This window comes from Parasteatoda tepidariorum, chromosome 4 (assembly GCF_043381705.1).
Source record: "Parasteatoda tepidariorum isolate YZ-2023 chromosome 4, CAS_Ptep_4.0, whole genome shotgun sequence".
Lineage (NCBI taxonomy): Eukaryota > Metazoa > Arthropoda > Arachnida > Araneae > Theridiidae > Parasteatoda > Parasteatoda tepidariorum.
This window is the reverse complement of record NC_092207.1, coordinates 37490048-37504315: the sequence shown is the minus strand read 5'-3', so window position 1 is coordinate 37504315 and position 14268 is coordinate 37490048. Positions and strand designations below refer to the sequence as shown.

At 30.7% G+C, this 14268-nt stretch overlaps 1 protein-coding gene across 12 annotated transcripts in view; it reads left to right on the top strand.

Annotated features, from left to right (window-relative positions):
• The window catches only part of LOC107444485 (far upstream element-binding protein 1), a 36668-nt gene extending 25128 nt beyond the window's left edge, over positions 1-11540 (top strand). For 6 of the 12 annotated variants that reach the window (XM_043056074.2, XM_071179677.1, XM_071179678.1 and 3 more), the window contains 9 exons: positions 2228-2266; positions 2363-2569; positions 3323-3709; positions 4859-4950; positions 6094-6212; positions 6824-6973; positions 8442-8551; positions 9266-9568; positions 11052-11540. In XM_043056074.2, coding sequence (XP_042912008.1) covers positions 2228-2266; positions 2363-2569; positions 3323-3709; positions 4859-4950; positions 6094-6212; positions 6824-6973; positions 8442-8551; positions 9266-9550 — 1389 coding nt within the window. In that variant the 3' untranslated portion in view covers positions 9551-9568; positions 11052-11540. Of the gene's footprint in view, positions 1-2227; positions 2267-2362; positions 2570-3307; positions 3710-4858; positions 4951-6093; positions 6213-6823; positions 6974-8441; positions 8552-9265; positions 9569-11051 lie in introns of all 12 variants that reach the window. The other 6 variants (XM_043056073.2, XM_043056072.2, XM_043056078.2 and 3 more) reach the window with 1 other exon arrangement.
• The last annotated feature ends 2728 nt before the right edge of the window (positions 11541-14268 follow it).

The window sequence follows — 14268 nt, the reverse complement described above, 5'->3', positions numbered from 1 at the left end:
TGATAGAATCATGTTGGGAAAATGCAAGAATCTGTTCTTAAATATCTTTTAACTACTTTTTTTCTAATTTCATTGCCCAAAAATGAATTAATTTTATATTATAAGCAGTTAAACTCAAACATACAGTTTTACCAAAACTATGGGTTTTTGACAGAGGGGTTTATGACATGACGGTAAAAACCGTCTTGTGTCAAAAACTTGCCAACCCTGTGTGAATACCATTACATTCTTTTTGCTCTAAGACTCAGTCTTATGAGAGTGTACTTTAAACTAATGTACCCTCTTTGACAGGGTGCTTAGCGTTTTTAAAAAATGCTTATTTTTGAATTTAGTTTTTTAAAAGCCCTTGAAGGTGCTTTTTTTCATTAGGTATTTTTAAAAAGTGCTTAATTTTCTCTTTTTGAAAATTAGATATTTTTCTTTACTATTTCAATTTTCGCCTCATATTATGCAAAAGCGTGCTTTTCACATTGTTCTGTTCCAACATTTCCATAATTCATTCTACCACCATCTATTTTGATGTACCGTCTGTCCATAGCGTATGAAAGCGCCAATCATTTTACTTATTTGATGAAATACTTGCTAATCTGCATATGTGTCTGAGCTGAGTTTCAGGAATTATTCCACTTTCATGTACAACTCTGCTGCATTTTGCAAGATATTCTCAATTTCAGGCTTTATTTTCCCCTGTCTGGTATCGAACCAAAAAATCTCATTTTAAAATGGCTAATAAAACCAAGAAAATAGTTCTTTGTCAGAAACTAGTTATTTTATTATGTTCATGTTAAGTTGTAAATTAATTTGCATTTTGTTAATTTTTAAAGTATTTAATTAATACCTTAATATAGTAATTACTATATTCATCTTGTAGAGTCCATGCTGAAAACATTTTTAATCTTGTCTATAACAAATTGTCACTTTTGAAACTACTGGCTGGATCAAGATGGAGCTGTTCTAATAATAACTTATAAACTTTTTATTTTGCCCATTATAACTTACTGTTGTGAGCCTCTGATTACGGCATCTGACTCTGTTACTGAATTGCTTGATAAGGCCCTAAATTAGGCATTACGGGTCATTACAGGGGTCATAAAAATGCCGATTTAAGCAATGCTTATGATGACTGAAAACAGGCAATTGATTTCAAGAAAATCCTACTGCTGACTGTACGAATAATAAAATTACCTGGCTACCTCTTATGATCAAACTCTCCTTGAGGGAGATGTTTGAAGACTGGACTTGGTTTTGTGCAGGGTGTCGTGGAACTACTTGATATAAATTTCTGTCCCGAGCAATGAGTCCTACCTTTGGATTCGTCTATCCATAAAGGTTTCTGGTACCGCACTGAACTCACCCAGGAAGATTTAAAAAAAGAACAAGACATCTCTAGTCTCTTTTAAATACGCTTACTCTGGAAACGATATGCACCCTGTATCCCGAACCCTATTGGGTACACATCTATACTGTTGGAAGCCTTTTGAGGGATACTGATAATGCAGGGGCTTATAGCCATCTTTTCTCCTTTTATTTTAAAATTTGAGGTTGCACTACTGATTTTGATTGTGAGGTTGCAACCATTCGTGTAGCCCTGTCACAGTTACACTAGTGCCTGAACAGTTTTCAAAGGGTTATGTTTTGTGGCTTAAAACCGGCGATTTTTGCTGTGAACTCAAACTCTACTCCTGCCTCTAACGTCTCCAAATGCAAAAAACTCCTGCAGAGCCTGTTTGGTTTCTCTAAGGAAATCATTCTGCAGTGAATCCCGGGACACTGGTATAGCTGGTAACGAGTCAACTATCTCTCAAATCAGGGAGCTTCTATCCTACAAGCATTGATATAAGCTGTCCATTTTGCTTATGCTAGGCGTCTAATCGAGAAAAGGATTAAGGGTCTCTCTTTAAACCAAATCACACAGAGAAATTCTAGAAAGATCTGGTGGAATAATCTCCAAAGACCTCCCTATGCCTCCAAGACGCAAAGCAGTCACCAAGTTTCGGCTATCTACTGGACAGGACTTGCCTCCTTAAACATCTTTATTGAATTCATGCTGCACAGGCCCTTTTCTGCACTAGACTTTTTCTCACCATGCCTGTTATGTTCCCTGTAGTATTTAATTTTTATTGACTATTAGGAAAATTATAAATCTTTAAATTATTAAAAGAGAAAATATGTTTACTTTTGAGAATTAGTTTTAATTTTTAAATATCACTTTTTCCCTTTATTTTAGCGAAATTATGCTAATGGTGGTCCTTCTAGTCAAGAAGAGGTATGTATTATTTAATTACCTGTTGAAATTCTATAGGCATTTTTATTCATTATTTAATGTTTTACTTTATATCTGTGAACTTAAACTATTTTAAAGATCATGGTGCCTCGTCAAGCAGTAGGAGTTGTTATAGGAAAAAATGGAGACATGATCAAGCGGATACAACAAGATTCTGGAGCTCGTGTCCAATTTATTCAAGGAAAAGAAGATATACCCGGGGATAAAATCTGCCAAGTAACTGGTACCATGGATCAAGTTCAAAAGGCTGGAGCTATGATTAGAGATCTCATCCAGAGTGTATTGGTATGTTTTTACCTAAACCTTTTGCTTATCATACAAAACTTAAATTAAGGCACATTATTCTTAGATTTTATTAATTTCAATGAAATATTAATAGCTCAAAATATTAAATGGAATTATAATAAATTTTAAAATGTTAGAGGAAAGAATATTGATTTTAAAATCGCTTAAAATATTTCTAGTAAGTCTTTAAAAAGTCTAGAAAGAAGAGATGCTCATACTACAAAAGTCTCAATTAATTATTAATTTACAGATAATTTGAATCAGTTTTTACATTACTTGTTTCAAACAGTTAAAGATAATTGTTAGGAAAACTTAATTATATATCTAAGAAATTAGATTTATTTTCAATTTCCCTGTAAACACAATGAAGTCTTATAAGCAAAATGCAGTAAGTGTAAAATTATTGGTATTGTGCTTGTTAATATAAAAGAGGCTGTTTTTAATGCTGCTTTAATATTGAAATATTCTTTTAATAATTACGCTTTTACTTTGTTAAATGGCAATTGCGAAAACTTAAATGGAAAATTTAGATAAATTTTAAGAGTTAATGTAATAGACAGCTTAATATGTTTGTAAAATTCGACATATTTATTTTCAAAATTAACTGAAATTTCTTAAATATTAATTTAATGTGCTTGAAATTTAAGAGTAATTGGTTATTAAGTGGGTTATTTTGGGATTTTGCCGCAATGGGTGCGTGCAAATCTTAGTGCAAATGAATGTAAATTTCTGACATAGGTTCGTGATCAACAGATGGGAGGTAATTCTGGTGGAGGAATGGGCATGCCTGGAGGTGGCGGACGAGGACGTGGCAGAGGTCGAGGAGGTATGGGTGGTCCTGGCGGCATGCGGCCTGACTTTGGACCTGGTGGACCTAGAATGGGTCGTCCTGGTGGTGGCGGCGGAGGAGGTGGAGAGGGTGGTATGGAAATCCAGTTTCCTGTTCCAGCAAACAAGTGTGGCCTTGTCATTGGAAAAGGTGGCGAAACAGTTAAAAGTATTAATCAACAGTCTGGAGCTCATGTTGAAATAGCAAGAGGAGCTCCACCCAGTCCTCATGAGAAGGTATTCACCATACGAGGGAATCCTCAGCAAATTGAACATGCTAAGCAATTAATAATGGAAAGAGTTGGCGGAATGGTAAATATCTTTTTTAATGTATTTCTTGGTTAATTTCATTTTAGGACTATTATTTTTTAAACGTTCAGCTAGTGTTTTAATCAGGGTTGATTGTGCTCCGTAAAAATCCAGATTTTCGCCAACAGTAATCCGGAACTTTCCGGAGATCGAAAGTCCACACATTTAAATAAATAATCATTGATCACAGAAGCTTCCGGAAATCAAATTTTCAAAGGTGGAACTTAAAAACACAGTTTATTTTATTTGTTTGTAAGGGAGAGCCAGATACTTTATAAGCTTATATTCATGATTAATATTCATTTTTTTTTATCTGTAAATAGTTATTACACAGGTGTGTGTAAAATTTTAAATATATTTTAAATAAACTAAGAAATATTGAGAAAAAGGAAAAAACCTTGCTTAATTTTTTTTTCAATTTAAGCTGTTTCTTTTTTTTTTAACTCAATAAATTTTCCGGAATTTTGACTTAGGCTAACAATCACCCCTGTTTAATATAAAGTGTAAAGCAATTTTAATTTTGAGTTGTTTGCATTTTTTTATTTTTAAATTTAAAACTCTGGGGGGAAAAATCGCTTGCGTTTTAGTAATGAGTGCGGTTTTAACACCCTTTCTAATGTAAAAGTGAAAGTTAGTGATTCAGTTATTTTTTTCAAATCTTGTATGGCGTTTTATATTTTTACGATTATAGATTTTTTTTCCATCTGATTATAAATTGTGAATTAAGGTATTGTCCATTAAATTACTATCATGTAATAAATGTTAAATAGCATACTCTGCATTTTTATTAGTAAAACTACTTTAATGTTAATTTGATTAAGGAAGTTTTGTATTTGATTACCAATTTTAACTATTTTCTTATGAAGGAATATAAACTAAATGGTACTAGTATAATTTTTTTTATTCTGGCTACCTGGAAAAGTCAGCCAATTCTTCTAAAATAAATATCCAAGTGTTAACAACTATTATCAATTTCCTATGAGAGAGTTTGTTTCCCAATTGGGAAGGAGCTATTTTAAAGTATTGAAATTCCAATTGTCAAGATTCTGGAATCATTTGTGTATATTTTTATTTTATCTTGAATATAATTCTTAAGCGAACGTGAGAATAATGCTTTTTATAAGTGTTACAATAATTTTCTTTTCTGAACAGCCTCCTGGTCAAGGTGGTCCTCCCCCTGGCCAAGGTGGACCTCCTGGTGGTCCTCAAGGACAATATCCTGGAGCTCAGTATCAACAGCAGTAGTAAGATTTATATTTTGTCAAACTTTTCTTGTAATATTTTTATTCCAATATTTAAATTTTTTATGCAGAATATAGCTTTCATAAAATCTTACTTAGATGCTTAGGCTCTTCTAAATTCTCTCACCATTCCTTATGGTAACTCTTCCGCAATCAAATTTGTTTCTTAAGGATGAACACATTGTTACATCAAAATAAAAATTCAATTTAAAGGCAAATTATATTCATCAATTTGTTCAAAAATTATTTTATTTTATTTTTTTGTATTGTAGCTCTGGTTTCACATTTTTAGCTTTTGATCCTATTGAGGTATATCTTACATTAAGTTGAATGAACAGTTTTATTTAAAATTTATTGTAAAAGTAAGTTTTATTTATTAAAAAATTACTATATATATTGTTTAATAGTTTTAAATTGATAGTTGTAATGTGACATAATAAAGTAAAATGCAATACTCACCTGGTAAAAACTCCTTAAGCTTGTTGAGTTTATATAAATATTATGCTAGAAAGTTCATTTTGTAGAATTAGGCGTACCGTTAGAACTTTTATTTTATATTGATAATACCATGAGAGGTATGAATCTTTGTTCATTTATTAATACATGATTTTTTCCTTTTTGTAGGAATTTGCAAAATAACAAAAAATGCAATTATCTTTTTATTATATATATATAGGTATAGAGTAACTAATAATAGATTCCTTACAAAGTCACATTCAAAGGAAATTTTAATTAAAGAATGTTCTCCATTTCTAATTTTAAAGTTAGCAAAATAATAAGGTAACAAATGAACTGAATGAGACTAAGCTTGAGTATCCTCTCTTACTAGCTTGTATAAGGAATTCATTTATTCATTCTTTAGTCCATTAGTTCTAAATATGCATTAAAATTTTGACCTATCTTAATAGTAGTTATTCATGCATTATATATATTTCTTATAATTCTGGAATAATAACTTTTCTGTACGCTTCCCTAAAAAAGTAAACAAAGTTTTGATCAAAGTTCTCATTGTTAGTGAAATTAAGCTAGTATTAACAGAAATGTAGAGTAAAAGCATCTAAGTAAATTCATACTTTTTGAAAGTTCTTTTGAACCCTTTTAGTTTTACTTTGTTATATGGCTCATAAGGCATATTTTTTATTTTAGTCAACAACCTGGTCCTGGTCAACAATATGCTGCTCCAGGATGGCCCAGTGGAGGCTATCAAGCATGGCCTAATCAACAAGCCTCAAGTGGTGTACAAGTGGCAGCATCTAATGATCCAAGTAATTACAATACGTATTTATGTAGAAAAATATCTTAAAATAAAGTTAAAAATACTACGGGAAGCTATGCTTGGGGGTTGTAATGATCCATACATCTGTTTAGAATAAGTTTTTTTCTACTTTAACTACCTAGAGTTATAAAGTTTGGTTTGTAAGTAATCTACGAGAATTTTTATTTGGAATTGCTTAAATTCTCTTTTAAAGAAATATATGATAGAGAGAAAAGAAGCAAAGAAATCATAATTTTATTTTTCCAACAATCTATTCTGAAATTACTCCTCTACTTTTTTAAATAAAGAGCAATATCTGAAATCCTGTGGGTTAATATTTTAGTTCTGCGAATGAATAATAATGAAACACTAGCTCTAATTAAACCACATAGTTTTTGTATATCAAAAACATACCTTGCTGAAGTTTGTTGATGTTCATTGAAAATTAATTTTTAACTTATATTTTGGTAATAGTTTATTTATTTTAAAATTACTCATTTAAAATATTTACGTTTGCATTGCGCTGGATTTTAATAAGTCAGCATAAATTTGAATCATAATTTTTTTGCTTAAGACATTTTGGTATTTGTTTGAGAAAACACATTTTTTGATTGATTTTAGATAAAGTTGCTGCTGATGCTAATGCTGCTGCATGGGCTGCTTATTATGCACAGTTCTACAGCCAGCCAGGACAACCTCAGGCACAACCACAGCCTAATGCTATTGCTCAAGCTCAACCTCAGGCACAACCTGCCTCTCAACCTCAAGCTAGTAAGTAACATTATTACTTCACCTACTGGCGTTTTAGCAAATTGAAAAAATTTGGAGAGTGTTCCTCACTATTTCCCTAACTAATAACATTGAAAAATCAGCTTTGCTATACGGAGTAGACTTCGGATTAAGGTATGACTTTTTACACCCAGAACTGTCTGTGAGTTAAAAAAAGAATTTTTCTTATATGATTCTTTAATTACGAAGCTTCTGAATACAAATACTATGTGCAGTGTTTTCATCATAGAAAAAAAATGGGTGAGAATTTCTCACCCTTTCTCAAAAACAGGGTGAGATTTCAAAAAGTTAAGTGAAATTTCTAAAAACTAAAAAAAAAAAACAAACACGAAAACTCTTGAAAAAAATAATTTCTTTAATTATAATACATTTTTAACATCTATTTTTTAAAGCATTGAATATTTTTGGTGCATCATCATAGAAGATTTTGCCTTTACAAGGTATTTGTCCATCTTGCATAAGTGCATAAAAAATTTGAACGTCTTACATGAAGAAACCTTACCTATGGTAAACACGTGGTTACAAAGAAATGTGTTCTGAAATATGCGAGATTCTCGCGCTGTAGTGAAAACACTGATGTGATATCTATATAACATTTGCAGGCATATGATTCCTCAATTTATATTCAAACAAGAATGAAAAAATTTGAAGCCCTGCTAATTTAAAATTTGTTACTCATTAATGAGCTATTTATTCCTCCCTTGACAGCTCCCTTTATTTTTTTTCTCAATCCTCATTTACGCATCATAAGTACTTTTTTGCATAGTTGTTAGAGAAAAAGTTTTTAATCCCCTTTAGATGCGCTTGCTTTGCTTTGATACCAATGTAAATCCATGCAATGTTTTGATAATTTTATCTGTTAATCATGCACCTGAGTATTCACTATTTGACGCAATAATTCAATTTTTAAATCAAATTTTCGGCAGAAGTTGATGAGAGAAAAACATTTCTTTCTCTCATTAAGTTTTATAAATGTTATTGTGCATAAAAATTTGTCCTTTGTTCATTTTCTATGTACTGAAAGAAAACTACGCATCATTTATAGTAGGCCAGCAAATGACCATCACTATACCTTAAATTTTCAATCATTCATTGTATAAAATCTTACAAGGATTGATTGATTTATATCACATATTTTTGAGATTTTTTATTGACTTCATAGTTACGAAATATATTACTGTGTTTAAAAGTTTCTGTTAACAAAAATTTTTATAATTAATTACAACTCTTTTGAAAGAGTAAAGAACTTTAAATTCTTTTGGATTTAAGAAGGTAGATGAAGAAAGGAAACAAAAGTCAAAAAGTTCTCAGAAATTCCTCCTTTTTAAAATTTTGTACTGTTTTCTTGCTTATTATCTTTGATGTTTCAGATGTTATTATCTGAAATACCAAAACTGTGATGTAATTTTTTTGATGAATGCAATTTGTTAATTTTCTACTTTATCTGTAGGCTCTGGTCAAGCAGATTACAGTGCTGCCTGGGTTGAATATTATCGTTCTCTTGGAATGTACAGGGAGGCTGAATTGATTGAGCAACAGTCTAGGGGTGGTCAAGCTCCGGTGAGTAGTTAAATTCTTTCTGTGAGAAAACAATTATAAAGTTAAATGACAGTTTTTTTTTTTTTTTTTTTTTTAAGTATGAACACCAGAGTTTGCTTATAGTCAGCCTACTATAGCTTAGTTGATTGCTGGGTTTTTGAATGTGTGAGACCTAATATTTAGAATGTTCCAGAGAATTTAGTCACGTTTCTATAAAATCCTGTAGTATATTAAGGAATGCAATTAATTCCTTTGCGATGTTGTTAACATCTTTCTTATGCTATCTTAGTTATGCTAGTTTCTTCAATAAATTTTTTAAAAAGACTGGAAGGTAGCAATCATTCTTGTTCTCGATAAAAACTAAAGCAAATATTGGATTGCCCCAGCTCTATTATCCAAGCTTTAGCCAAAGCAGAGTTCATCGATTTGACTGATCGCAATTCAGCAGATTACGTGATGCTTCCTTCTGAATGTTAAATTTTGAAAATTTAATTACTTGAATTTGATATTATGTTCTAGTAAGTAATTGATACACTCTTACGTTTAACGTTTGAATGTTCCACTCTATTTCTGTAAATAAAATTTATAAAAATCATTCTGTTAAATTTATTTTGAAACTTATTTAAAATTATAGAATTTTTCCTTTGCCCTTTGTAGAATGTGCCCCTTAGTTATAAAACCTTGTGCAAATATATATTAAGTATAATTTATTTCTAATTTTCTTAATTTATTTAGTCTGTTCCTGCTGGACCACAAGGTCAACCTGGTGCACCAACACCACAACCTAGTATGTCACAGCCACCTAATCAACCAGCAATGCCTACCCCAGCTGGTACACCTGCAGCACAACCTGCATCTGCACCTGTTGCAGCAGCAGGCTATCCTGGAGCCTATCCAGCACCTGGTCAGCAACCTCAGCCAGCTCAGGTACCTTATGGTCAACCTGCCCCCTACCCTGGATACAGCTATGCTGCAGCATATGGAGCACAACAGCCTTTCCAAGCTGCTGTTCCTCAATAGATCTTCCATAAATAATGAGTATGTAATTGATTTATTAAATAATATTGTACATTGACATTGGAGGAATGCATACAATTTTCAATATTGTGTAGTTTCTCCTTTCAATCTAGTGATATTGGGGTTGTTCTACTGTTAATACTTTCTGTTGAAGAGGAACCTCCACTTGATTGTTATTAATATCTACTGATAGCATTAATAATCTCAAATAAGACAAACTTTTAATTTCTTAACATTTGATTTTAAGCTTTAGACTGATAAAACTGCTTGTTTGTAATCTATAAACCAAAGCTGCTGACTCACTTGTTTGGGATTATGAATTTCAAAAACTGTATGATAAAAACCACTATTACTGGAGTTTGGTCGTTATAGTGCTTTGAACAAGACCTTAAGTAATTGCTGAATTCTACAGGTATCCTCTAAAATAAACAAGTATTCTAGTAGTATTTCTTCAACATTATAACAATTTTTGTGATTAATAGTTTTACATAAAGAATTAACCTAATTAGATCTATATCTAATTATGTATAAATGCCTACAAAGTAATAGTACAGAAATTAATTATATAAAATATTTCACTACTATTGCTAACAAAATTAATGCTGTATAGAAGTGGGTGCTGTAAATTTGTTTTTGTTATAAATATTAATATCTAATCACAAGCTCTGCCGAAAAATCTTACTTTTTCATGGTGTTGTAGATCAAAACAGGTTTCTATGCTAATTTCGTCTCTTTTTTTTTTGTGGTGTATCTTACAGTTTTAAACGCTTTCTGCTTGCAAGATCATTTTAAGTAAAAAAAAAAACTGTCTGGGTGTATAGTTAGTTAATTGTAGGAAACTAACTTTTACTATTATAATTTAATTTTATTATGCTTAAACTACAAATTGCTTGTTTTTGAACAGTTCGCGCGTTTTTGAATAGTATCTGTTTTGCTTTTTAACTGAGATGAGTGCACCGTGGGAACCCGGGTTTCTTTTTTCTAGGAACGGGAAATGTGCGGAATTTCATACAATTCCATATGTCTCGAGTTTATGGACTTTCTGGCGAAATTTTTGCTAGAGCCCTTTAACCAAACGTTTACATACATATTCTTTTGTCTTTTTTTTTTCTTTCTTTTTCCGTTGGTTGGATTTTGGATTCATTGAACTGCTCAAGAATTCGCTACTATCGTCATTCATACTCATGTGATTTTAATACCAAACCTCTCTTTTTGATATCGCAATTTGTATCTACGATTTTTTAAAATCCATTATAGCATTGCAAAGAATGTGATAATTTTTGTTAGAGGTAATTCAATTATGAATCTTAGTTTTAATTTTTTTAAAATTAATGTGTTAAGCATGAAACAAATATGGTATATAAGTTTGTACCTTGATATCCAATTAGTGCAGTTAAAATTGTGTTTTTAATCACGTTTGTGTCTCATTCACTATTGTTTTAAATTCTATCTACTTGTTTTATATTTATTGCAAATAAGTCTGATTTTATTTTTTTTCTTCTAGGCTTTTAACATGTTATTTTGCAGTTAGATCGTCACGTCATTTTGCATCTTAGTGAAACTAAAATTGGAAATGCCTTCCACGTAATTAGACTTTACATGTTCCGATCAAGAAAGTGTGCAAGATTGTACAGGTTTCACTAAACAAAAACACCCTAAAAGATACTTTTGTGTATAGATTGCATTTTTTTCTCCCTTCATTGATCTTTAATTCTCATTTGTAATATTTTTTGACGAATATTCTTTCTGGAAGTGACGGAACTCTTAATTGTGTCTGCCTTAAGAAAGGAAGTTGTTTGTAAATCTTTGGTTATAATTTTTTTTGAAATTTTTCAATTGAATCATCATTGTGGGGGGTTTCACCTTTCGGGAATTTTCAATCTCAAGTGTTCACTTTTCAGTGTTATAAAGCTATTCTTAGCTTGTTGTAAAATACTTTTATGTGAATTTTAGAAGATGCTGATTGTCATAAATAAATTTTGTTTTCTTTCTAGGGTGTCTGTGATTTTTTGTTTTCAAATTTCATTTACAATTCAGGGAGATCTGGGATTGCCAGGGAATTTTATTTTAACACCAAAAATCAGGGTGTGTTGCAATTTTTTGACAAAAATATGGAACATTCCAATATCATACCTGGAAAATAAGTCTTAAAATTGTCAGTAACAGTAATCAGTTACTGAGATTAGAGTTAAATAATTCTTACATCTATTACAATTATTATTTTTTTTATAAAAATTTCAAAATTTAATCAAACTAAAATGTTCCCATCCTCATTTAATATTTTTTTACACGCAAAATCTAATATTTCACAAAACAAATAAAAGAATCTAAGTTTTCTGATGAAAATATGGTCTAAATGTTCATTGAAAATTCACCTGGTATACCTGGAACAGTCGGGGAATTTTTTTTTTCGCAAATTGAGTGGGAACTCTGCAGTATATATAAGTATAACAGGGTTGGTAGTTGTCCTGATTTTCCTGATAAAAATATTTGTCCAGATTTCCAGTGATATGTTATGGTATTTCTGGCTTATCCTTACCCATAAGATTTATTGGTTTCAACCTCTTTGGGATTCTATGAAATTGAATTCTGTTATCAATTTTGCTTAATCAAATTTTGATATGATTTTTAAGGATGATATGCTTACTTGTACTTTCAACAAATGCTGTGAAAAATCTCAAGAAAAAAGTTGTGTAATTTCACAGTTACTAATGTCCCTTCCATGTGAATTTAAAAATGATTGATTCCATTCAACAGTTCAGCAATATCATTGAATTTTTGTCTGATTAGTGATTGTCCACTATACTTTTGTTTCCAGATTATTGAAATTCTACTTTAAAAATATTTGAACTCTATTACAAAATTTAGTTTATATTATTTAGTATTAGGGAATGTGGTACTGTTTTTTTCTCCTCCTTACTGCAACAGTGCTAAAAGAAACTTTATGTATGAAATTGAAATTATTAAAAGTTGTTTAGGATTGACAAAATGATTCTGGAAACTTTCTGTTTTACACAAAGTAATTATGGAATTTGAAAATAGTAAGTTTCATTATTCTATTGTGTTAAATTTCATTTTACCTCTCTTAAGTAGACAGGGTGCGTAGCGTTTGTAAAAAGTACTTACAAGTGCTTTTTTGGTGATTTCGTTTTTAAAAGCTTTTAAAGGTGCATTTTTCAGCTGGCATTTTTAAAAAGTGCTTTTTTTTCCCCTTCAGTGACATCTGGTGGATCCCATGCATTTCACGAAAAATGGGGTGTTTGCTACGTAATCATTCCCGCGGACTTCATGTTGTACGGACGTTATGACTTGCACATGCACGCACACTTAAAACTGAAACCAGATTGCTCCAATTCGGATGGAGAATATCAGATCCTTATGAAATGTTTTTCTTTTTAATTTTATTATTGTTTATTTTATTTTACTTCTAACACTGCAACTTCTCTTCTGCAGTCACTCCTAATTATATAACCTTTTGTGGAGAAACCCCGAAACTTTCAACTAAGGTAATTCATTCTTGCATAACTTAGAAAATCCTGATCCGATCGCTTTGAAAAAGGAAAATTTTTGTCGGCAAGAATTTTGCCTACTTATTAATAAGAAATACATTGGGGGTTATTTTCTCTCAAAATAATGTTAGAATTGCACAATTTTTCTTATTGAAATAATTTTTTAGTGTCCATCTGAGAAACTTAGCCACATAAATTCAGATTAGTATTTACAAATTTGTAACAATCTTTAAGATCCACATAGATATTTTAATTTTGAAAATATATTTGAATTCCCCATTTTTCAAAGGATTCTCTTTGCTCTGGAAAACTTATATTTTTTCTGGTAGAATAATAAATGTGATTAAAAGTATACTTGTGCATAATTATTTATTTAAATTATGCTGAATATAAATTTATTTATGAAATGTGTCATTAGTGATTTTACTTGAGACATTTTCCGGATTTTTGAGTTGGGCTCACAATCACTCCCTGGTAATTATACCGGAAATAGATACATTTTCTGTTCCAAACAAATTAGTTCTTAAAATAAAAATTTTACATTTTATTCTTATGATTTAATGCAGCAAATTATACTTTTTTCAATTTGCCTTTTTTAAAAGTAGTCTTGCATAAGCATACTGCTCCTAAAATCCCCCCCACTTTTTTTTAAGTGTTCTGATTTGATTTTATTGATGATCCTTATTATTAAATTATCCTTCAATAACTTCTCTTTGTACTTGAATTACAGTCAAACCACAATAATGCATTTAATGACTATGGAGAAAAGCTACTCATTTTCTCACTGTTTTTGACAAAATAATCACCTTTTTTGAAGTTTTCATGCACTCCTTATTTTTCGAAGGAGACTTAATGCATGGATCGTTATAATGGGCTCGTAAGAGACTAGTATACTGTATAATATTTTTATGTAGTGAAATACTAACGTGATTGTTTGAATTTCAGTATTTGAGGACATGCATTGTAATATTGTTTCATATTTTTATTCAGGTTCATAGATAGACTAATTTCAGAATATAATGTCATAACCCCAGAGTATCTGCTCACCTGGAAATTCATGAATTTCAGTATTGAACAAAATTTTTAACTATTTTTTTAAAAAAAATCAGGAAAAGTCATGTATTTAGGTCGCCAAAAAAATATTATTTTTAAAATGGAGTTTACCCCCCCATATTCATGGTGTTCCGAATATCTGAATTTGTAACAAAATCC